Raw genomic sequence first — 25,212 nt, 5'->3', positions numbered from 1 at the left:
GTATTTTTATCAACTCAGGGGTATGGTTGCAAAAAACTTAGACAACCTGGAGTAGCTACACTAGCAGATTTTTAGTCACAAAATGGGTTACAAAATAATTAGTTTTAATTCAATTCAACCTTGAAAACAAACTCACACAAAATTTTAGCAAATTTCACAACAAATTTCACAACAATTTCACATTTATCGGTATTTTTTCAGCATGTGCACTTGTTTATGATGTTTGAGGAGATCTGACTGCCAAGACGTTTCAAGATTAAAATAGAGAAAAATTGATCACAGTTAAACATTTCGAGAAGAAATGTAAGGAATGACATCACTAGTTACTCCTGTTGTGATAGTTGATATCAGCTATTGCATTTAGGTTGCAGCACTACGCATTTCTATTCTGTCGGTCTCTTTGCAAATCGCGATCAAGTTTAGTCGATTTAAATTTTGAAATGTCCTGGCAGTCAGATCAACTCAAATGCATAAAGAAATTACAACTGATAAAAAATACCGATATTTTCTTGTAAATTATACTAAAAGGTTGTGCAAGTGCATCTTTAATTTGAAACTGAGTGACCTTTCCACCCTTGCCTGCAAACGCTTAGCCAATTGCTATAGTGTGACGTATCCGTCAGGTTATTTGTTGTAACAATTTCCGCATTGACAAATATAAGGTCTGCTGCTTAATCCATTTTGATTAGTCATAAAAGCAACACCTGAACCACCCATAACATTGCTGCAAGGTCACACTCAGTTAGAGCGCATATAACACCAAGGTCAAGGTCACTCTCAGTTAGAGCACATACAACACCAATATAGTACACACTGAGATCGTTAAACAAAAGATGAGATACAATAACAAAAATCCATAGTCAATACACATAAATATATAAGGCATATATTATATAACATATAATAACATATATGTTAATATTATATATATATAGTAATTTTCCTTAATACATCTTTAGTACATACATATTTTATATATATATATATATATATATATATATATATATATATATATATATATATTCCAATGTAGTGTGTTAAACATCACAGCCGAAACCAACAAAAAAGTGACACACTTCCTAGACGTCACCTTCAACCTAACAACTGGGAAATACTCACCGTACAACAAACCCAATAACATCCCGTCATACATCCACACTCAATCCAACCACCCACCCTGCATTATAAAGCAGCTACCTCACGCAATCAACCACCGACTATCAGCAATCTCATCCGATGCTAATGAGTTCAACCGAGCAGCACCACCGTACCAGCAGGCATTGACAACAAGCGGATATACACACCAGCTGAAATTAACACCCCATGAGACCACTACACCAACTAAACAACACAGGCGACGAAGAAAAATCACATGGTTCAACCCACCATATAGCAGAAACGTGGCAAATAACATCGGTCAGACGTTCATCAAAATATTAAATAAATCTTTTCCGAGCAATCACCCTCTAAGAAAGCTATTTAATAGAAACAACACAAAGATTGGCTACAGCTGCATGCCTAACATCAAACAAACCATCTACAATCACAATAAGAAGCTTTTGAACAATGCCTCGACGTACCCAGCAAACAACAAAACATGCAACTGTCGCGCACCAAATGAATGCCCTCTCGAAGGAAACTGTCTTAGCAAGTCGCTCATTTACCAAGCTGTAGTCACCGCAGACGACGGTAGCAAACCTACAGAAAGTTATATTGGCCTCACAGAAAATACCTTTAAGACACGACTCAGCGGCCACATATCATCTTTCAGGCACCAGGACAAGCAATCTGCCACAGAGCTTAGTAACTACATCTGGCAGCTAAAAGGCCTGAACACACCGTATACAATTAAATGGAAAATCGTTCAACACGCAAGGCCATACGACCCAGCCACCAAGCGTTGTAACCTGTGCATATCAGAAAAGTACATCATCCTCACAAAACCAGAAATGAGCTCACTCAACAAGCGCAACGAGCTAGCTTCCACATGCCGACATTCTACTAAATACACACTACAAAATGCAATTACATAGCTATCAGTCGTTATAGTAATTACACCTCTCTTATATATAACTCAGTTGGACCAAAACAATTTTATCTGATGATTGTCTGCTTAACAGACATGAAACTAATAGTAATGAAGTTGTTTTTTATCTAAGGTTTTACATGAATAAATTTTATATATATATATATATATATATAAAATATGTATAAGTGGAACTTCACTCTATAAGTTAAAGATTTTATTACTAATAGTTTCATGTGGTACAATAAGTATCACACTCTTCAGATAAAATGTCTAAACATTTAGACATTTTATCTGAAGAGTGTGATACTTATTGTACCACATGAAACTATTAGTAATAAAATCTTTAACTTATAGAGTGAAGTTCCACTTATACATATTTTATAATTTAGCTCTGATTTATCATTGAGCACTTAGTAACGAACTGTGCAGCATCCACTTTGTGTGTATATATATATATATATATATATATATATATATATATATATATATATATATATATATATATAATTGTTTTATCACCCCGAATACACCGTATGGGTGGTAAATTCTGCTCTAACTCGGGTCTCCTACCAGAGACCTGGGAGTTTGAGCACTCGCCTCAAGATCTTAGCTGTTCCCAATAGCGCACATTTCTGCAACTCACCTGAGTTGATTGCTGTTGGTATTTGGGCAAGCCACATTTTATGCGCCGATGTTATTGCGCCCAGTGCCCCAATGACTACTGGGATTACAGTTGTTCTTACATTCCAGCATTTTTAAATTTCTTCTCCAAGAGGGAGATATTTCTCTACCTTTTCTTTTTCTTTGCTGGCTATATTGTAGTCATTGGGTACTGCTATATCTATTATAGAAGCCCTCTTGTTCTCCTTGTCTACCACCACTATATATATATATATATATATATATATATATATATATATATATATAGTGGTGGATATATATATATATATATGTATATACGTATATATTATATATATGCATGTATATATTATATACAAACAGATGCTATTTGGCACATATTCGTAAACCTAGCCTGCTGCTGCCGTAACCCTGCAGTAACTGATAAAATCTATCAAGACAATCTTGATTCACTTTTTTCTATCATCGACAAACTGTTACACCATGTTCATACCGCGCTGTACGGTGTCATACAGAGACTGAGCCCAAGTATGAAATTGCTGCACCACTTCGCTCACTGTGTACTCTTCTGGTTTCTTTGTCAGAGTTTTGGTGCACAATGGACAATCAGGAGCATCTTTCTTTTTAGTTTTAGCATCCTCAAACCAACTTCCTGCAACAATATATTAGTTGAATTTTTAACACTCTGGACATCATGCGCCACTAAAAAGATACAGTAGTTATTCTTCCTTTTTTCAAAAGAACATAACTCCTAATATCATGCATCTTGCACAAGCTCTGGTGAATTGAGTGGTCAGTTTTTTGCAAGGTGACAAATGCTTTTATGTTCAGGATGCTGAGCTTATTTACTTTAGCTGACAACATAAATCTTGAGTCTGTTATACTCATCTATAAACTGACTGACTGACTAATTTAACTGACCGATTGAGTGAATGAGAAGCTCTTTAATGACTGACAAATCACTGAGAGACTGAAGACTTGGCTAAAAAGAGCAAATAACTTATTAGCTAATCAGCTAAGTCGTATATACTGGTTCTTGCTAAAAAACTTTGCAAGTCTTGTTTATGTCTGTCTACTTATAAGACTTTGATCAGCTTCTAATCATGCTAGATGCCATCACATCAAAAACGTTATGCAAGAGATGATTAAAGCGCAACGTAAAAACTGTATGATTTGAGACCTAAACTCATGACATTCTGCTTAGTAGACTGAGCTCCATCACCGGCACTAATGGACCATTCGAGGGGAAAGTTATAATAGCAGACTACTAGACCTCGACCCTTTTCCTAAGGCTTGCTTAATACGAGAAAGCAAGCCAACTCCAGATAATGCTGGGCTCAATTGGCAATCTTAGAGCTTTTGTTTATCATATACGTATATATACGTCATGTCTGTTTGATTAGCAACTCAATAATGCACCTTTACAAGCATTCAGAACAATTGCTCTCAATAAGCGCATTCATGAATTGTTGTTGTGAGAACGCTATAGCAACTTACATTTAGAATCTATAGGAGTTCATGAATTGTTGTTGTGAGAACGCTATAGCAACTTACATTTAGAATCTATAGGAACACTGCAAGCTATCTGATTAAAAGTTAAGTCCTCTTGTTAGGTTTATATAGCGGTTTCACTGCAATCGCATCGACCTCAGAGTTTTTTTAAAGGCCATTCAACACATTGAAAAAACACTGGCACATGTTTGCTTTTCAGCATGCTCATAACACAAAAACTATAACTACATATATTTTGACAATGCTGCATCTGCATTCATACTTCTATAATAACAAAATTATAGCATTACTTATAGCTTAGCTAAGCTAAGGCGAACATTCTTTAGGACATAATGCAAAGAAGCAAGAATGTGCAATTTACTTAACGATGCATTGTGCAAGTGCAATTATTGCAGTATGTATGTATGTATGTATGTATGTACGTATGTACGTATGTACGTATGTATGTATGTACATATGTACGTATGTTCGTATGTACATACGTACGTACATATATACATACATATAATACATACATACATACATACAGTACATTACATACATACATACATACATAAAATACATACGTACGTACGTATGTACATATGTACGTATGTACATACGTACGTATGTACATACGTATGTACGTATGTACATATGTACGTATGTATGTACGTATGTACGTACGCACGTATGTACGTACATATGTACGTACATACATACGAATGTACGTACGTATGTATGTACATACGTATGTATGTACATACGTATGTACGTACATACGTATGTATGTACGTACATATGTATGTACGTACATATGTACGTACGTATGTACGTACGTATGTACGTACGTATGTATGTACGTATGTACGTATGTACGTATGTACGTATGTATGTACGTACGTATGTACATACGTATGTACGTATGTATGTACGTACATACGTATGTATGTACGTATGTATGTATGTACGTACGTACGTATGTACGTACGTATGTACGTACGTATGTACATGCGTACGTATGTATGTACGTATGTATGTACGTACGTACGTATGTACGTATGTACGTATGTATGTGTAGCCTTTTTATTAGCAACAGTAATTATCAACAAAATGACGTTTTTAATTACATGTCAAAATGAAGAAAAAAAATGAGAAGGCAAAAATCAGGAACTATTAAGTGAGTTGAACAAACGGGTTTTGAAAGTTGGTAATTTATTATGACTGAAGGGGAGTCAGGATAGTGAACTGAAGGTTGTAGCAACAGAAAGTTTTACTTACTGTTTTCTGATGAACAACAAAAGCTCCTATAAGTTACCATTTTAACTTAACTGCATATAGGCCATTTTATTCTATACTAATAATAATGCGGGATGTTTACAATATTTGATATAATTTTTTATAAGCTGTTTCATCATATTTGTAGCCTCCAACTTATGAATCCCATAACAACATTCAAGCGCCATAAATTGTAAAGATGTTTTTTTTTTTCAGTACAGTAGATCAGCTAATGAGAGTGTTGAGTAAAATGTCAGAGCTTGAGAGCAAGCCAAATACCTACCCAAGCATGGAAGGCAAACTAGTTTTTCACAGCAGGTTAGTGTTCTAAGTTCTTTGCCATCCTCTAGGCAAACTTCACACTCGAGCACTTGATTTAGAAGAGATTTCAGTGGAGATGAGTTTTCGGAGGCCATGTTTTTGTTCAATCTAAACTCTGCAGTAAAAAGATACAACAAACTTTGGGCAACTCTTTGCTTTAATGACAGAAAAAAATACAGCAAATTTGTCGAATTGAGCTCTCCATGCTGCTAAAATGTTTTTTTTCAAAAAAGCAGATTAGAGTTTAAATCATACTCTGCAATGCGGCCTTGAGACTGTTGATTATTTGTTATTTGACAGAGATCATTTCATGGGTCTCTAACGATGCACCCGATTGTACAGGTATTACTTTTGCTCATTGTAGTCATATACATTATCTTAGCAATGTGTGGTACCTTTTATGTATGTTAGTTGCTATAGCTTATTTATGCAGTTGAAGTACTTCTATAACCATTTGATATTGCAGGTAATTTGATGAAAATTTTTATTTTGAGTGACGTTGTTAATTTACAGAGCGTTTTTATTTCCCGTGGTAAATCTATTACTTATTCAAAGAAGCACACACAAGCATTTTCAGTACTTTCTTATAGGCCAATATATACGTTACAATCAGTAGGAAGAGACTGAATGAAGTAGATTTCAATTAATATATTATAAAGAACTTTCTAGAATTTTGCCAAGCAATAGCATAGCCACTCATTACCACACTAGTTTCTTCTTTGAAAGATGTACCAAGTTAGCATAGAAAATTACAAAACAATAGGCAAAATCTCAAAAGGATGTTACTTGCTCTTAAACAGTAAAGAACTCGGACTATTTATAAGTAAACATGGAAATATCTAAACAAAAACATAAGTATAACAGTATTAGTTGAATATCGTTGTATATGATGCTGTGTGATAATAACTTTTGTTTGCAATTTGACACTTTTTTTACCGAGTCAATGAATTTTGTAAACAATGCCAATAGAAAAATCCCTAAAAAGATCAAATATATACATTCATTGATTCCAATAACAAATATCTACTTACGATAACTCACTGAAAACTGAGACACTATCAGTTCAGATGTGAAGATGCGACAAGCCTATTGATCCTCTAATACAAGAGAAACAGAGTACCTAGTCACAACTACAAAAAACATTTGCTCACCTATTGATTATAGTGGCACTAGCCTCGAGTCTCCTGCATGCAATTGTTTCACGCAAATCAGATCATGATCAATGGAATTAGATTAAGAGTTCAATGTGAAACTGCTCAGGGAAATTGGAAATTCCTTCCTCTGCATTGCAAAAGGAGCCTGGAAATTCCTGATAGTAGTTTCACTTTGAACTATAGATATAAGGTACGCACGCTTGGTTCGAAAACAAAGAAAAGTTTTGGGGAAGACCAATGCATTTGCATTGTCTCCAATATTCAGAAGGTAAAATTAAAGGTTATCTCTAACTCGTTAGTGTAAAACATCAGTAGGCCTATTTTAAAATTTGCCGTATTTAGTCCCATCTATGTGAGTAATTAATGGAAAGACAACTAACAGATTAATCCATATTATTGTACAAACTTCAACCTGTGAATGCAGGTGCTAATCTGTTACAACTGGCTCAACAGCAATCCTAAAAGTATTAGCAAAAATCATGTAATATTAAAAATGAGCCCAGCAAATCTTTTTTTTCTGCATAAAAATTAGTATTTGAAAGTTTTTTATTAAAACTTTCGTTTTTGATACACGCAAATGACTTAGTTAAATCTTTGCTATAATCTTTACTACCATATAATGTCTAAAGCTACAGTCTGGGATTAGGAAAAATATCGCATCACACACGGTTCAAACCCATGAAATTTGGCTTGGCTACCCAGCACACCAGGACCATTCACCTTCCAAGATGTTCGAACTATTGTACATATACTGATACTTTGCGCTGGCACACCTGATGGTCTCCCACAACGCTCAAGAGTGACAGAGGACTAGCTTCTCATAAAAATAGCTGGTTTAAAATATTGGAGAAATAACAAATTTCATAATTAGCTGTTTAGATTTGACTAGTTCTGAAGCTGGTCAGTGCTGCCGTTTCTCAATCCTCATTATTAATTCATTATTTTATTTTAGATTTCCTTTGTCAGTGACAGCTAGGTTTTTAGCTGTTATTTTATGGATACATAGTTTGACCTTATATCTACGTTCGCAAATCCGGCGTTGTACCAACAAGGCCACAGAGATTGATTTCTTCGCCAGCTGATATATATCGCTATATGGGAGCAAATACCCAACGGCTTTGCGTATGACGCAGGGTCATAGCATAACGTCACGAAAAGCTGTTGACCCTCATTATTAAAGGTTGACTTGCAAAAAAAATCATATTACAGTTATTTGATATGAAAAGATTGACCATGTCTTACTCTGTTGTGTTGTAGGTGCAAAATATGTGAAAAGGTGATTACCAGCTCTTAAAAGCTCAAAAACGAACAAAAAATCGCAACTACATGAGACCGCCATAGTTTGGATTCCCTTTCCAAAACGGATTGGGCCACATGATCAGATTACGACTTGACGATTGAATAATGCCGAAACAAAACTGTAAAGTGCCGAGCATCTATATTTGATACGGGGTCTTCGGTAAAACCCGAAGTGTTTGTCATAAACTAGTACTACGATAAGTTTTATATTGAGCTTTTTATTGGCCTTTCAATTCACGTGAGAACATACGTGACAAGACGATAACCAAATTTCGTGGTTACGTCATCGAATTAAAGAAATTCCAATCTACTGCGGCTTTTCGTTTTTGAGCTTTTAAGAGCTTGTAATCACATTTCCACATATTTGGCACTTACAACACAACAGAGTAAGACATTGTGAATCTTTTGGTACCAAATACCTGTGATGTGAATTGTATTGCAAGTCAACCTTTTAAGGTAATCAAATCTTCCATTGGCAATGTACCAGGCTAATAGTAAGTGGGGCATGCAACTCTCATTACTTCTCAATGTTTAAGAGCTGATTTTTATTACCTGGGCAACGCCGGGTAGCACAGCTAGTAGTAGTATATTACTAATTTTTAAAACATGTTTGTTCAGCTCCCTCAATAATTCCTGATTTCTGCTCTGTTCATTTGTTCATTTGGCATGTAACAAAAACATCATTTCATTGATAATTACTAATGCCAATACAAAGTTATATAAATAGATTGCCCATACATGTCTACAAATGAGCAACATCCATTTCACAGATCTTTTTGGTTCATCCAAGCACTGACAGAGTTGATCAATTATTGTTCAGCATATAAGCATTGATTGTAACTATCCTAGCAAATGCAATCGATTACGCCACACCGTGGCCATACTAGTGACCATAGTAACCGAATAGCAGAGTTACTGCTAATTGACTCACCTTTTGAAAAAATAAGCACGGCTAAAGCTGTTGGTTACATAGGGGTCAGCATCTTTTTTAAAAAACCCAAATAAAACTCTCACATTTCACAAATTAGATGTGTGTATCTCAGTTTTTCTGCCGCTCATAAGGTGTTGCTGGTTTCGTCTGTTCAAGTACCCCATAATCTTATTGCTAGTCGCACTATTGGTTTCTGTTTTTCTATTTCAGCTTCAAAGATCTATGAAACAGGCATTTCCTTTATTACTGCCTTTATGCCCTCGTAGTTTTTAAGGTCACTCAAGGGTCAGATGACAATTTTTTCAATTTTTAATGAAAGTCTGTAAACTAAAAATGTACTTTAATTTTCTGCAGTTAAATTTCTGTTTTATAAAAGCTTTCAAATAGCATAATGTTTATCTAATATCAATTTTATAGACAGCATGCTTATAGACGAAACAACTCAGAGAAAAACTATAACCAAAATATATATATTTAGGCTTTTTGAACTTAGCAGCTTTTAAATTTAAGAGTGCTGGTTTTACCAAACAAACAGCAGTGAAGTGCACTGGCAGCATCCAGGTGTAACTCTAAAAGTCGTTCAACCACTGGCTTGGCAATTATTGATCCCAGTAAAATAAAACGCATATTCTAATGAACATTAAACAATATGCTTTTAGTTGCTTTCTCATTTGCGCAGGAAGCAAATAACCTCTGCTATATATATAAAATATTGATCTGCATTAAGTTGAAAAATAAATCCATTCCATGTTATAATCTTTCTCCTCTACAACTGTTTGGCGCTGTCTGCGCTTTGAAATACTGCCTATCGCTTAAGACCAGTCACAAGTTCGTCTGCTAACTGAACGCGGGTTAACTCAAAGCTTTCATGAATCTTTCAACTGCTGCATGGAGATGACTTTTAGAGCTGCCTGAATTCCCTCATCTAGGCATAGGTAATATATGCTGTTTGCTGCATCATAAATTTAAAGGTTGAATGTTCAAGACTGCATAAGTAATTTTTGCCTTTACCTTGCTTTTGATTTATAGATAGTGTAGAAACAGTGAGCATAAGTTAACTTGAAAATTGTTTTGCACACTTTAGCATTTTTATTATGTTGTTAGAGAGTCGCTATTAATTACAGAAACAAAATTGTTTTGTTGAACCTAAAAGCCCTTCATTGGCAAAAAATTAGTTTTCATGATTGCTAACTTTGCTAAACAAACTGTATACACGAGCGAGTGTTATCTTTTTGCATCATCTAAACTCAATGTCATTATCTATTAATTAAAGATGACAAGAATTTGCAGATATAAGAATTAATTTTTATAATAAATAGTTGGAACTTTTCAAGACTGCAAGAAACTCTATTTAAAGCCAGCTTGCTATTATGTAACCATTTCTATGAAATTTTTTAACCAAGCAGTAACTTTTCTAATTGTTTGCAACACATGAACGTAGTGAGTGTAGATTTCGAAATTAGATTTTAAACTTGCGATATGAAATACAATTCTTGACGACTAAAAATTTTAAGAAAACTGCATGAACTATTTAACTTTTTTAGAGTTAAATCAGCGAGAGTAAAGACATGGCTTACACTCTCAACAATGAGCCTCTTCCTATAATCATAAGCACAACACCTGAAGTCTACGTAGAGCTCACTGTATGGGAAGAGATCAAGCTCTTCTTCAGCGACATCAGGAATGTGTCTCTTTGTATAATCATCCCATCTGTGAGCATCATCTACTTCAGCTTTATCCTCCTTTTTATCATCCACAAGCTGAGGCGTTACATGCGCGCGAGCAGAAGGAAGAGAAGGTAACTCTTTTCCTAATAACTCGTTCATTCCTAATAACTCATTTAGATGAAATGTCTTTACCATTTGGGTTTTTCAATGCAAGTTTGGCTTTGACCAGTATGCAGCAGGTATCAGCTGAGGCAATTACATGTAACTAAACTCTATGGTTAGTGACATGGTTGTTTAACGAACAGTAAGCCTGAATATGTCTGAAATTTCTCTTATTTTCATTAGAAAGCCTGTAGGTAAATGTTTAAAGGCTGGCCCTTTTAAACCAGATGAAGTTTTAGAACCAGCAATCTGTTGAAGTGCTCGTGGATCTATTTTAGTGATCCACTGGAAGGCACGAAGCTGTAGTAAGGTTTGAATAAAATTGGCCAAAAACTGGAGAAATTCAAAATAACAGATACACACAATGACAAAATGAAACTTATTACTATAAATGAACATTTCTATTTTACATGACCACATGAAGTTCCAAGTTATGTTTTTATTTATAGTAATATTTTTGCCATAGATGTTATTTTTTCTAAACTATTAAATATTAATCTATTTTTTACTAAGAGTTACAAAAATTTACACATTTAAATAATCTTTTTAAAAAATTTGAAAATTAAAAAAATTTAAAATTCTTTTAAAAATTTGATTTGATGCAAGCGGTTGTACGTTGTTAAAAACATGCTGACTTGCATAAGATCATTTACAATCTAACTACCTACAAAAACTTGAAAAGAAATTGTTAAGTGAAAACGACACTATTTATTGCATTGGTCAGCTAACAACAATGTATAAAATATTTACATACATAACATTTTTACACGTGGAAAAACATTTCTGAGGTCCCAATACAATGTATGCCAGACACTAGCATTAGTCACGGTTTCCTGGCTAGTTTATACTATAACAGTTCCCTTGCTATAAAGCATTAGAAGGGTATCAGCAGAGTAGAGTAGATTTCAGCCAGGTTTATCAGTCAGTAATGGCTTGATTCATAGGGATATCAGTTGAGACTTTACTGATGTTCATTTCATCGCATTAGCTGACCTTTTTTTCAACAGTATATGCAGCTTTAAAAGGTCTAAGATTTTTAAAAATAATAACAACACAAGCCAATAAAACATAATACAAGTGAAATCTAGAATTCTTTACTAAAAACATTCAACTAACTAGTTTATATTTTCCTATAATTGCTCTATGATCTGGTTTTATAATTGAACAGTAACCGCAATCTCTAAGGCACTCTTGTACTCTTAGCAGAGTATTTTAAGGTTCAGGTTAGCTCCGGTCTATAGGGAGCCACAAAGCAAACAAAACCTTTGCTACCATTTAACTACAATACAAGCAACAGGCAACATTGTTAGCAGTGTTAACAAGTGTTAGCAGTGTTAGCAAGTCAATGTTACTACTGATATTGAAGAACTAGAATCTATTAAAATACTGGGTCATGAAATTAAAATGCTTTTACCTATATGCCAAACTGGAAACAAATTATTTTAGCTGTATTTTTCAGGTCAAACTATAACAAAAGCAGTCAACGTAAAACATGTCTATCTCAGTTCCCTTTTAACGAGACAGGTTTTGTTTCTAATCTAAATTGCTAACGTAAAATAGGTTTTTGACAAACATTAACTACAGCCATTTTCAAGCTTGAAAATGTAAAAGTTTTTACGATTTATTTTGAAAGTTTAAAAACCTGTCTTTTCAATTATCAGGCTGCTAATGGCAGTTGACAAGACAAGTTATGAAGCTGACAGTAGCTGAGAAAAGAAGTACAACTATTTTTTTAATTATATATGTATATTCTGCAAAACTGATAATTCTTTGCCATGGCGCTCCATTTTCTCCATTTTTCAACCCTTCATTCAAAGGGAGGGTTATATAGAGGTAGCGTTCAAATAGAGGGTGTCATTGTATTTTTAATTTGGCTCGTCTGCATTTTGGCAAGATAAATTTAGCCCTTTGACAAGTGAAATTAATGTCGCCTATATTTTGCCTTCTCTTTCCGGTGTAGTAATATTGAACCTTTTTGGATGCAATAAATATGCTAACTTTCCTTTACTTTATTAAAAAGCTCTTAATAACATGTTTTGAAAAACTGAAACATATTTCTACCAGTTGATATGCTAACTTTCCTGTATCTTGTCAAAGATCTTTTAACAAATATATATGCATTGAGACACCGAAAAATATCTCAATCGATTTCTTGCAATTTACCTGCGATGATATTATAACCTGTGTCCTGCTTTGCAATTTGTTGGAGCTTTCAACTTTTATTTTGTTTTAAATTTGAAAACATAATTTTATTTTATATCTATATTTAACAATTTTGCATGAAAATTCATTGCACACATTGTTATTTTTGCTACAGTTTGCAGCCAAAACTAGCTTTCTATGTGCAATAGAAAAGGATTTACAAGCGTTTATTTATTGTAAGATGAGACTGCCGCAATGACACTATCAAATAATATGCTTTAAATCTACAAATTTATAAGTTATATCATGATAGTCTATCAAATGCCACAAATATATATTTATAAATTAGCAAGATAAACGAATCATAGTTACTTATAAAATACATACAGAAACAAAAATCAATGTTTTTAAAACCAAAAAATCTTTACATCGTTTGCTCGACCAGCTGAGTTCTGCTTGTTGCTTTTTAGAACGAACATCTTCTGGTTGTCTGAAACCTCCCACAATGTGTTCTGACCACAACTCTTTTCCTGCACCACTGAACTAATCGATATTTGCATCTAAACAGTTATTAATTATTTCTATTGTGTTGCTTTCAATTTTTTACGAAAAAAAAACGAAAGGCTTGGAGGTTGGTCAACAAGAGAGCTAATTGTTTTTGATTTAAACGGCTCATTATTAATACGATTTTGTGGACACTTTTTTACTGATCACCTGATATTATGAGTACGTAAAAATCAAAGATTGTCAAAGTGGCGGTCAAATGGAAGTGGCGTTCTATTTTCTAACCCTTCTTCCATATAGGTAGTCCAATAGAAGTAGCGTTCAAATATCGGCGGTGTTCAATTTAGTGTTTTTACGATATATATCTATATATATAAATTGTTCCTTCGGTTTGTCCAGCTATAGCTGTTAAATCTAGGAATGAAAGATCTACTTTGTGTTAGATTTGATCTCGGGACCTCCCTTTGACGAGGTGACATCCTAACTGATTCGGCTAGACAAGAAGCAATGGATTCATTAGGCAATATGAGACATTATCGCAAATAGCAAAATACGCATATCACTATGTGTTATGCAACGTAACTAAAGCTAGCTCTCACAGCTCTTATTACGGATAATAGCTTACTCAAATTACTCATTGGCAATGTGCCAGGCTAATGGCAAGTGGCAGGCAATTACATTATTTACTATTGTTGATAAGCGGTTTTTAACACCCGTGCAACACCGCACATTTGGCTAATATATATACATATGTATATATATATATATAATATATATATATGTATATATATATATATAAATGGAGTTCCATCTTTCCAGTTATAGCAATTAAAGTTTAGCCATGAAAAATCGGCTTTATGAGGATTTGATCTTGGAACCTCCAGGTCTGAAAACCAGCAATTGGAACTACTACATCAAAATCGTACAACTGACCATAAAAATGTCGTGATCGTGATGACATTCATTACATCGATTGAAATACTTACTTTTAAAGCGCTTAGGGCTATTAACTAGCATAATTGATCACAAAATGTAACGTACCAATCATTAAGCTAGTTTCAACCAGCTACTGTTTCAAATTTATGAAGTTAGTTACTCTAACTCATTGGGTAATTATTTTGTTACCTGGGCACCACTGAGCATTCAGCTAGTTTTTTAATTTTTATAATTTAATTGTCTTTGTGCATGCAAAGGCAAATGCAGGAAATATGTTTAAAATAAAAACATGGAAAAAGTTTTACAATATATGTACTCTACAAATATATAATATATAATATACGTTACATTTTAGTAGAACACAAACTGTTCATTGTTGAATAAGCTCTGCAATAGTGTTGACAAACAATAATTCTTTACAAATAGCATTCATAACCAATTACAAATCGTTTTTTTACTACTGCATTCAATTAAAATCTGTGTCTTACAGGATAAACTATTGAAATATGAACCACATGGCACAGTTTTTGGTATTGCAGGGCAGCACGCAAAGCTGCTGAAGCGAATGATGACAGAGCAACGATTGTGGACGACGATGGTTCTTCTAGTCCCTATGTCACTCGAATATCTGGTCCGGTTTTTCTAACTTACCACGATGACTCTTCTGTTCCAGTATGTATCTACTCTAACCATATGAACTAAAGGTACACATGCTGTACATATCTACACTCGCAATATCAACTAGAGGTACATACACTGCAAAGTGTCTACTCTAAGAATATAAGCTAGATGTACATGCATCATACATATCTGCTCTAATGATATGAGCTGTATTTGTATTCTTTAGCAATATGATCTCGTGGTAAAAACCTATGAATCACGACAATATGATTTAGCCTATTTTGACAAAATGAACTAGTGGTACATATCTATCTATTATATTTTAGTTTTTATTCTAACTCTATTTTTATTTTAAGTTAAATATGGAAAGAGTTGATTCTAGAAGAAGTTGAATCTAGAAACAATTTCACAGAGTAAGCCTTAGCTAGCGTGTAGACGGATTGATCCTACCCATTTGTACCTACAAATCTTAGATGTGACTGCTGATACTGTAAGAGCTCAGTCTGATGGATATACAGGGATGGCTTCATGAAAAGAGTTCGTGAAGCTATATACTCTAATCAATACATGGTTAACAAAGGATGAGAGATTAATATATAAGTTCCGCATTGAGTTGCATAAATGAACGATGATTTACATATTTTTCTTGTGGAACAAATAGTTTTTCATACCCTGAGTATTTACTGCAATCAAACTCAAGTTTTACACCGTGTCATCACTTCGATACTAGACCAGAATAACTAGTTAGCCTAGAAATGCGAGGTAAGGCTTTCTTTCTACTTTCTACGTTTGCGATCTAAAATCAATCATTTCTTTGTGAAAACCTGACGTCAATGATTTTAAATTCGATACTGAAGTCTCGCTTAGCAAGCGTGTAATAACTGCAATGTTTAGTTTTCAAATAGAGTTCATCAAAGCCTTGCGGTTCACTACACTGCGATATCATTCTCATTTGTCATTATTCAGTAAAGTGATACCAGGTAGAGAATCACGCGGTGTCAATGTTCTTTCACGGTGTCTCGATATACATTAGAGCTATGGTGTCTTAGAGCTAAGATACCATATATAAACTAAAATGAAAAAAAACTGGTGTTGCAATTTAATTCAAAAGCAATTATTCTTTGTCTACTTCAAGTATATTGTTATGTATTTCAAAATATTATATAAAGCATTATTAATATTTAGCTTCTTTTTTAATATACATAGCATGTATGAAAAAATGCGAGCAACCCGAGGCAACTCCCAATATAATATGAGTTTCAGTGAGCTCTTTGAGTGTCAGCAGACATTAGGCTGTTTTTGACTAACAGTTATCATTTTATCCTGAAGCCCACAAATGTCATTTAACTATCATAGATTATTATAGGACGGACAGACGGACAGACATTGACGTTGGGCGATATAATCAATATGCTCGGTATACTTCTTTTTATTACCTTCCAACCTAGAATAGACTTTATGAATACTAAATGATGTTGCAGCACCAAAATAAATTAACTTATTTACTTTTGAAATGACTTTCTAACATTCGCTTTGAATACGAATAACCAGAACGTAAACAGTGGAGCTATTTGATATCCGTCAATACCAGTCTAGGGAGCAGTACTGCTGCAAAATCATCGAGTGTTTCTTATGGTTATTTTACGACACCTGGTATAGTCGAGGCATAAGATATTGTCTTCTTTTGTTCATCCATTCTCTTCTACTCTGAATAACATAAAAATATCCAGAGCTTCAACATCACATTGTTGAAGCTCTTTCAGAAATAAGAAAAAATCAATAGTTCACTAGCAGCCAAACTAAAAGCTATTCATCGGAGTAAACTTTAACAAGTGTTTGCTGACAACATGCTGACATCTGTTTAAGAGACTTGTAATGTGAATAGAGTGATAGCCTGAGAAGTTGTATGAATAGCGGACTTCCACTATTAACTTGAAAACTAAGGAACATCTTTAAGATGTGTGCACAGTGCTCACATTTTCTGAAAGCTAACTAACAGTCACTGCTGCTCTGAAGAGTGGTCAGTAAAATAAGTCAGTTGTTTTTCACCAGATTACAAAAATAGTGTAAGCTTTTTTATCTGCTGTACTTATAGTATATGTTTAACATTTCGCATTTTTATTACAGAAGGAAGAAAAGTTGTACCCTGCGAAGAGCGAGTAAGTATTTGTCTTGACTACGTATTTCCATCATCTGTATGGTCACTGTTTCTTTTTTAGGTAGTGAATAGAGTAAGTATTTGGTTTGACTGCGTATGGTCATCTTCTGCATGACCACTGTTTCTTCCTTAGGTAGTGAATAGAATAGGCTCTCTAGCAGACTTTACCATCTTCTATTTTTAGGAAAACAAAATATCAACTAGAGTACATACATTTTTTTGCTTCTACAAGTTTTTCCCACTCATTGTAAGGTTGCTGCTGCCAGCCATGTCTTGTATTAATACTTGCATGATAGATAGCTAGTGCAGAAGAGTAATTGTGGTTGTATGCCCTTCCCAACACCACCAATAGTTTTTAACCTGCAACCAATGACGGCGTAGGCCTACTAATCACTGATCTATGGCTGTTCTCTTTTAAAATTTTTTTTAGCATTTCTAACGAAAATGAAATTATTAATCAGTTTTTTTCCTTTTAGAGAATTTTAATTTCTAGCATTGCTTCAAGATCATGTAAACTTCCTTGCTAAACTCTGATTTTTTCTTTCTTATTGTATTTCAATATCTTAAAGTTAAATTTTCAATTTTACAGGTAATTATACCTTTAATCCCTTCCATACCATAGTTGACTATATCATAGTAAGAGAATTACTTTAGCTGACCAAACCTATCTAGTTTCACTTTGTGATAAATCTTTTTAAAATTCATTTATTCATTTGTAAACTTGTATTTCAACAGCTAATTACTGATTTGTGTGATTACGATAAAATCTGTAGGGCCTACTACTATTTTAAGGCTAAAATTTAGCATCTTATACATAAATACAATTATCTGTTTTGATAAACCAAATTGGAACTTGTCCAATTCAATGCGCCTAATAACCCGAGTAGTTTGCTGTAAAATAACAAAATTTGTGGAACAGTTTAGGCCTAATAGCCAGAGTTTACTAGCAACTTTTTCTTTGCAGACTGCAACTCTGTCTTCTGTCTTCTAGGCAATAGCATTTCACCTTTGATAAATATAGTTGTAAAGTCCAAATCAATTAATAGAAAAAATATTTTTTCCTCTTTTAAATTTTGTGTGTTAAATTATTTCATTCAAACACAGCTAATCCACTTATTTATAGCTTGAGTTGCTACAATAAAAAATGAGAATAGAATATTTTCCTACTTCTAAAATTTTTAAAAATTTACTAGCCAAGCTTTGGTTGACTAAACTGCACCTCATTTTAGTTAGTCACTAAGATTGTCACTCAGAAACAGACTTGTTGGAATATTTTGGACATGGATGGCTCATTTTTATATGTGCACATTTACAATATAATCTGCTTTAATTTGCTATGGAAAATATTTGGTATTTTTTTGTTGATCTTAAAAGCAAAACTCAAGTTTATCAAAAATCAGTTTATGTGTAAACTAAATAAATATATAAGCATGCTTTACTGCAAAAAAACTGGCAAAAAATTTCCAAGTTGGCGCAAGATCTTGAGGTCACGAGAAGGAAGAAATCTGATGACATTTTGCTTGTGTTTTGTGTAGCTTTGTGTAAAACTAAGATGCTAGTAGCTACACCACTAGTAATAAACTCACACCAATCTGAGAGTTTCTATTCAAGCAATGGCTCGACACGGCAGCTATTTGTGAACCTTATTTGAAGTTATTAAAGAAATTGTAAACAAATAATCTTTTTAACTCTGTCAGCAATGCAGAACAGTGTGATTGAAAATTTTTCAGAGGTAATTTTGGGGCAGCCATATAAAATCTAAAAAGCACTATATATACTCTATTTATAAAATGCAAACCAATTTAATCTGATCGTTATAGCTGTTTTCTGTAATGTTTTTAATACCTGCAAAATAAAGAGGTCAAAAGTTAAAAGAATTGTCGTAAACAAAAGACTACCAACTTAAATAAAAAAAGGGCTTAAAAATGATTTTACACAAGATTATTGTAGATTCTATCAGAAAGAATCACATTTTTTATCATTTATTATTGTTTTTGATATTTGAGGTGACTTGACTGCCAGGATGTTTCAATATTATTACCAAAAAAACCTTGGCCGCAGTTGAAATGCTCAGAAAAAAATATATACAAAATGATCTCACCAGCTGGTATCGTTGCTATAGTTGATATCGGCTATTGCATTCTAGTTGCTGCGTTGCGCATTTCTATTCTGTCAGTCCCTTTGCAACTATAAGGTTTGTGTTCACGCATTCGCTTTATTTGAGCGTTTTAACCGTGATCAGGTTTTGTCAATTTTAATCTTCAAACATCCCGACAATCACACACCCTCAAACATTGAAAACAATCGCAAATGATAGAAAAATCTTGTACTTTCTAATAAAATCAATTGAAATTTTGTGCAAGCTCATCTTCATTGATAATATCACTAAGTAACTGACAGAACGGTCTTTCAGATTCTCTCATAAAAATACATAGATAAGATTAGTTTATTGTTGTTACAATAAAACATATCCTTGCTATGCCACTAATAAAAAAATCTTACACGGAATAGACCAGTTATAAATTTCAATACGAACATTTAGATGACAGAGTTTTTTATAAGGGCTAAAACACTGGCAGTTCAGCGCGTATGAAAGATTGTCATGTGTAGTAAGTATATGCACACTTATTTCATGATGCAGCAAAATGGTTGTGTGGCACAGTTGTTGGTGTGCTTTGCTGGTAAGCTGAATATTTAGGCTTGATCCCTATACGAGGCAGTATTTTATTTGAATGCTCTCACCATGGTTTCAGACAGATAGATCGACATTGCTATATTATAATAAAATTTGTTTTATATTGTAAAGAAGGAGCATTATAAGTTTGACCATAATTTCGACCAGCGAGAATCTGCTCCTTTGATCGTGCTTATGAACGAATGCTGACATGCAGCTGTTGCTAAAGAGTAGAGCTATGAGTAAATGGCTAAATTTTTTCCTCTCACGAGGAGGTAGTTGGAGCTTTATAAAAAAGTTATTTTCCCAAAGTAACTGGCTATAATCATCACCAGTCCTTTCATGCTTGAGCAGCAGACATCGCAGAGCACAGACAGCATTTCTAGTCAATTGTCAACAGGCAGAATATAATTCGGCTCATTCTTGCTGAGCGCCTATCTTAATGTTCATTTTGATTTGTATCACTTTAGTGTAACATACAGTGTAACAATTTATTTCAATATCTGTGAATTCGCAAAAAAATGTAGGTTGCATGTTAGGGCTGTATTTTGTTTGTGAAGAATAAATATACACAAAATAAATTATTTAAAGCATCTTATGAATTTAGAGTCTGGTGTTAATTAAACGAGTAAGTTATCTCTGCTATATATATATAATACAAGCCGTCTGTATCTATTATTCTCTGTTTCTGTTTTGTTTAGTTATTGGTCGATAGTTAATCAATAAAAAGCTATTTCGCAGAGTCTGTGATAATGATGAACAAACTTTATTATAATAAGAGTCATGTCAGTCTGAAGCCACTTTTGGAAGCTAGGAAAATATTTCATCAAACAGGATTCGAACTCGCAGCCTTCAGTCTTTTAGACCAACACACTAACTTGTGACAGACCCACAATTGCTCAAATCGACAACTAGCTGTGCAATGCACCGCAATGACGGGCTGCTATGATGCCATTTTGTGATGAGTGATCAATGTAGTCGTTGCTAGCGACGATGCGATGGACATTCAACATGTCGAACTTTGACACCGATGATCGCAACTATTAGCACATTTATTGACTGTTTGTTGACCATACCGGTTGAAATTTCAACGGTTGTGAAGGTAGATGTCAATTCAAATTCGCAAGCATGACAAAGAATGACCAATGACGTGATGAATTACGTAATCAGATAATTAAAAGATAACAAAAGGACCCATACTTTTACCAATGCAATTTTAAAATTTTTAATTGGTTGTTGCTGGCAGTCACCTACAGCTAACCGCCGGTAGTGTGTACACCTTATCGTTGGTGATGATGTCAAAACAGCTAATCGCTGTGGCCATCGCACAACTAAACGTTGATTTGAGCTATGGTGTGCATGGGTCTTTACACCTGCACCAATTCATTATTGTCTGCACTATATCAATAGGCTAACCTTCTCTTCTGGTACAGTAGATTGTCAAGACACTAGCATAGATTTGAAGTAAAATATTTTGATAAATTATTTACATTTACATTACCGATGATATGAGATTCGGTGTTTGTCTGGCCAAAACATTTTGTTTCAAATAAGTTTATTTGACCAAGACTACCACTAGCTTCTTTATTGAAAGTTAATATTACAAACAGAAATTATGTTTGTTGTTGCTGACATAAAATTTGATTATTAAAAGCTATCTATGATGTCACAAGTTGGTCATTTACTTTTTTACAGAACCCCTCTTTATCCACCGAAACCCCAACTCAGTGCCAAACCTCCTAGAATGAGCTCTGTATCATCTAAACCAAGGACTCAAATCGTTGTAAGATGTCGGTGTGTAGGTAAGAGAAGTGCCACTACTCATCTTTTTCACAGTTATTTTAAAGCATTTTATTAAAAAAACACTGTCATACTTATATAATTGATATTGCACACTTTTTTTCTAAAAGTCCATACAAAGGTTATTCAGATGTTGATGGCCCAGTGTTTTTAGTCAGGTGTCAGGAATGGTTACGCTGTCAATTCCTAACAGTTTGACAAATCTAATTTTCAACAACTCTGTGGACAAGACAGCAGCATCAATACTTGACATACAAATATTTGCACCATTTTAAAGCAGCCACAAAGGGTGGCTGCTGCTGCAAAGGGTGAGAGGTCACTAAAAAATGGTCTTAGTGGGCCAGCTAAATCATGCAGACTTTTAATTGCTGTTAGACCTTAATTTACTAACTTGACGAAGAACAGTTTTTGAGATAATACTTACAAACCTTGACAAAAATCTCAGTTAAACTTTTGTCATAAATGTATTATGAAAAAAGTTTTAGTGAAATTTTAGTGACGGCTAAATCTTTAGTATGTCATTACTAAAAGATTCTGCATTGACAGAATAGATCAAACATTGTCCTGTGATGCCATCTCAAATAATGATACAGTGTTTGCATTACACAAAAATATACATGGCTGACAGGCATGGTGGTATATAATCTCACAAGGATTTTTACTTAAAAGCCACACAATTTTAATTAGAGGACTTGCATAATAGCTCAGTACTAAGTAGTTGTCCTCTCCTTAATAAACAGAAATAGACAACTTCGTAGCATTAAAGGTTGCATCTAATCCTGTAACGATGTTATTGATTTATTATTCCACCACAATTTTCATTTTTAAATGGCGATTTTTACATGCCATATAGTCTTACTTCCTATAGAACCTAAATTTTTGCTATACTACAAAATAATTGTGCACACCATACTTATTACACCCGCCATACTTTAATGCCGAGTGGTTAAAATAGCATGTTTTGCGCTTCACCTAACACGATTAAAGATCATAATTGTGCGAGTGACCATGACGCTGACGCAATCTTTTCCAAACGTTGCCTTCATAAGGGACAGACATGACTTTTATTGCAGTAAAGATTTAGAGCGGCTAAAGTTACTCAAATACATTTGGTAAAAACACTGCAAACTAAAAATAAATTTTTCATCTTAAAGCTTTTTTCATTTCTTGTGCTGCACCAAGCATTCAGTAGTAATACTTAACTAAAATTGTTAAAAGTTTCCGTGATTTGTTATACAATATGTTCTTCTATACTGATATAAATCACATCATATCACTGTGATGAGCTACTACATATACGATCACTGCACACTACTATACGTCATTGTGCTAAATTGTGTATCGTTATAAACATTTATGCAGCAGTCACCAGGTTAGGTTGTGTATTATAAATCTATTAGAGCTTTACAGCAATAAAGAAGGTCAGGTAAAACTATTTGATGGGCTCTTATTTCAGGTTCCCTACATGAACCAGGCTGCCACAAATTCAGCCTGCCACCAGTGGCCAAACCGCATGACTCATTATCAGCGAGTGCATCTGATGTGAGCGTTGGCATGCGTGATGCTATGACCAAAGTCACTTCTTGGGAACACCAGGTGAGAAAGATGCTCAAATTAGCAACGCCTAGTTGCCTGAACTCAACACTGAACTATGTGTGTGTGCGTAAACCAAAAAACCACCACAAGAAATAGATGAAACTCTGCTTGCATCAAAACACATGCTAATATCTCATAGGTTTTCAAGCCATACTATATAGTATATACCCTAAACATGCTATAAGCACAAAGTATAGATAATTAGTATGTCTTGCTTTATTGCAATTGTGTGCTTGCCTGCAGCACATTAAAAACATGATTAATTTTGTAATAAGCCGGTGCTAAACATTTTAAAAGCAAAGTAATAAATAGGCTATTAACCTACTAATACATTTACAGCTGATAATAACAGACACCTCAACATATATACTTGAATAATTAGCTGTTTGTCTGCGGGTCTTCTATAGGAACTAACCACTGATTAAGTAATCTCTCTGAAAATTTGCGTGTGGATTTTATTATCCTCCCTCCAATTTTAGGTCAAAAAAATATTTGGGTCTCAAAAATTCTTGAGATATATATATATATTTTAGATTGGCTGCATAACTTTTTGTGGGACTCTAGCTAATATAATGTCAGCGACCTATAATTTCGTCCAAAATGGATGCATTGGTTTTAGACTGACAACAGAAACTTTAAGAGTGAGCCTCAGTGGGGCCCCATGAAGAGAATGTGATGGTGGTAGAAATGTGATCTGAATTGCCTTTTACTTTAACATACTGCTGAAAGTAATGTTTATCTTATGTCTTTGTTTGGCTTATTTGTTTATTACTAGAATAAAAATTAGAAATTCAAGCTGCATTCTTCACTCGGGCAACACCGCCGAGGACACTTGATCATTGATGATTATAACTTTTTTAACAATACATTTATAAACATATTAATGGCATACTAATAAACTTAATAATAACGTAACAAACATTAATAACATACTAATAAGCATATTAATAGCACTAAGCAAGCATAACAGTAATAAACATGATAACAGTAATAAATTGGTAATAAATATACAAACCGTAACAAAAAATATCCTCATAACATAACACTTAATTTAATCAAACATATACATACACACACACACACATATATATATATAGGTCATTTCAATTACATTAGCTATTTAACAGACATGCATGAGCATCCTTATTCATTTTAGTTGAAAACAAACCCGAAGACCCAAGCTCTGCTGAACAAGTATCGGGAAATGAGGAAGAACAAAGCACAGAGGAAGTGGTATGAGAATGAAGAAAAAGGTGAGTACCAAAGCGAACATACGCAGATAAAGTGTTTACAACTGTCAGCAAGGGTAATTTATCAGCTCTGAGCTAAAAAAGTTCAAGTTACATTCTTGAACAAACTGTAAACACTTAGTTTGGACATGAACAAATTAGTGTTTTATGCAGATTATTGATTGGACTAAATATCGGCTGTTAAGAAAATCTAACTTACCAATGTACAAAATAGATAATATAATAATACATGTATAACTAAATTTTTGAAGAATGTGACCTGAAATTAACTTGCACTGGGCTTTTCGATAGGAAGGTTATAGTTGATTAGCTATTGATTGATTAGCTATGGCCACCGCCGTGACTGCAGGTGATATTATAACTAAGTTAAACTAAAAAAGCAAGACCTCACTGAACTATTATATAAAGTTTGTCTAGGAGTTTGCTGTGCTTGAGACGAATAAAATGTTTTAGGCAACTGGCAGGAAGTTCCAATTGCGAACATACTTGAGAGAAAGCGTAAAATGAAGGAAGGAAACCACACAAGCCTATCTTTCGACAGCTCTGCTTAGCCACAAGAG

General features: G+C 34.0%; 1 protein-coding gene across 1 annotated transcript; it reads left to right on the top strand.

Moving 5' to 3' along the window:
• Window positions 1-10,710: 10,710 nt before the first annotated feature.
• On the top strand, window positions 10,711-25,203 carry LOC137407159 (uncharacterized). The gene is made up of 7 exons (XM_068093760.1): window positions 10,711-10,940; window positions 15,093-15,225; window positions 17,302-17,333; window positions 21,702-21,808; window positions 23,263-23,402; window positions 24,559-24,655; window positions 25,106-25,203. The coding sequence occupies exons 1-7, from the start codon at window positions 10,711-10,713 to the stop codon at window positions 25,201-25,203; spliced, it is 837 nt and encodes a 278-aa protein (XP_067949861.1).
• The last annotated feature ends 9 nt before the right edge of the window (window positions 25,204-25,212 follow it).

This window comes from Watersipora subatra, chromosome 10 (genome assembly GCF_963576615.1).
Source record: "Watersipora subatra chromosome 10, tzWatSuba1.1, whole genome shotgun sequence".
Classification (NCBI taxonomy): Eukaryota; Metazoa; Bryozoa; class Gymnolaemata; order Cheilostomatida; family Watersiporidae; genus Watersipora; species Watersipora subatra.
The sequence above is the reverse complement of the archived record's forward strand: the minus strand, read 5'-3'. Positions and strand labels throughout refer to the sequence as shown.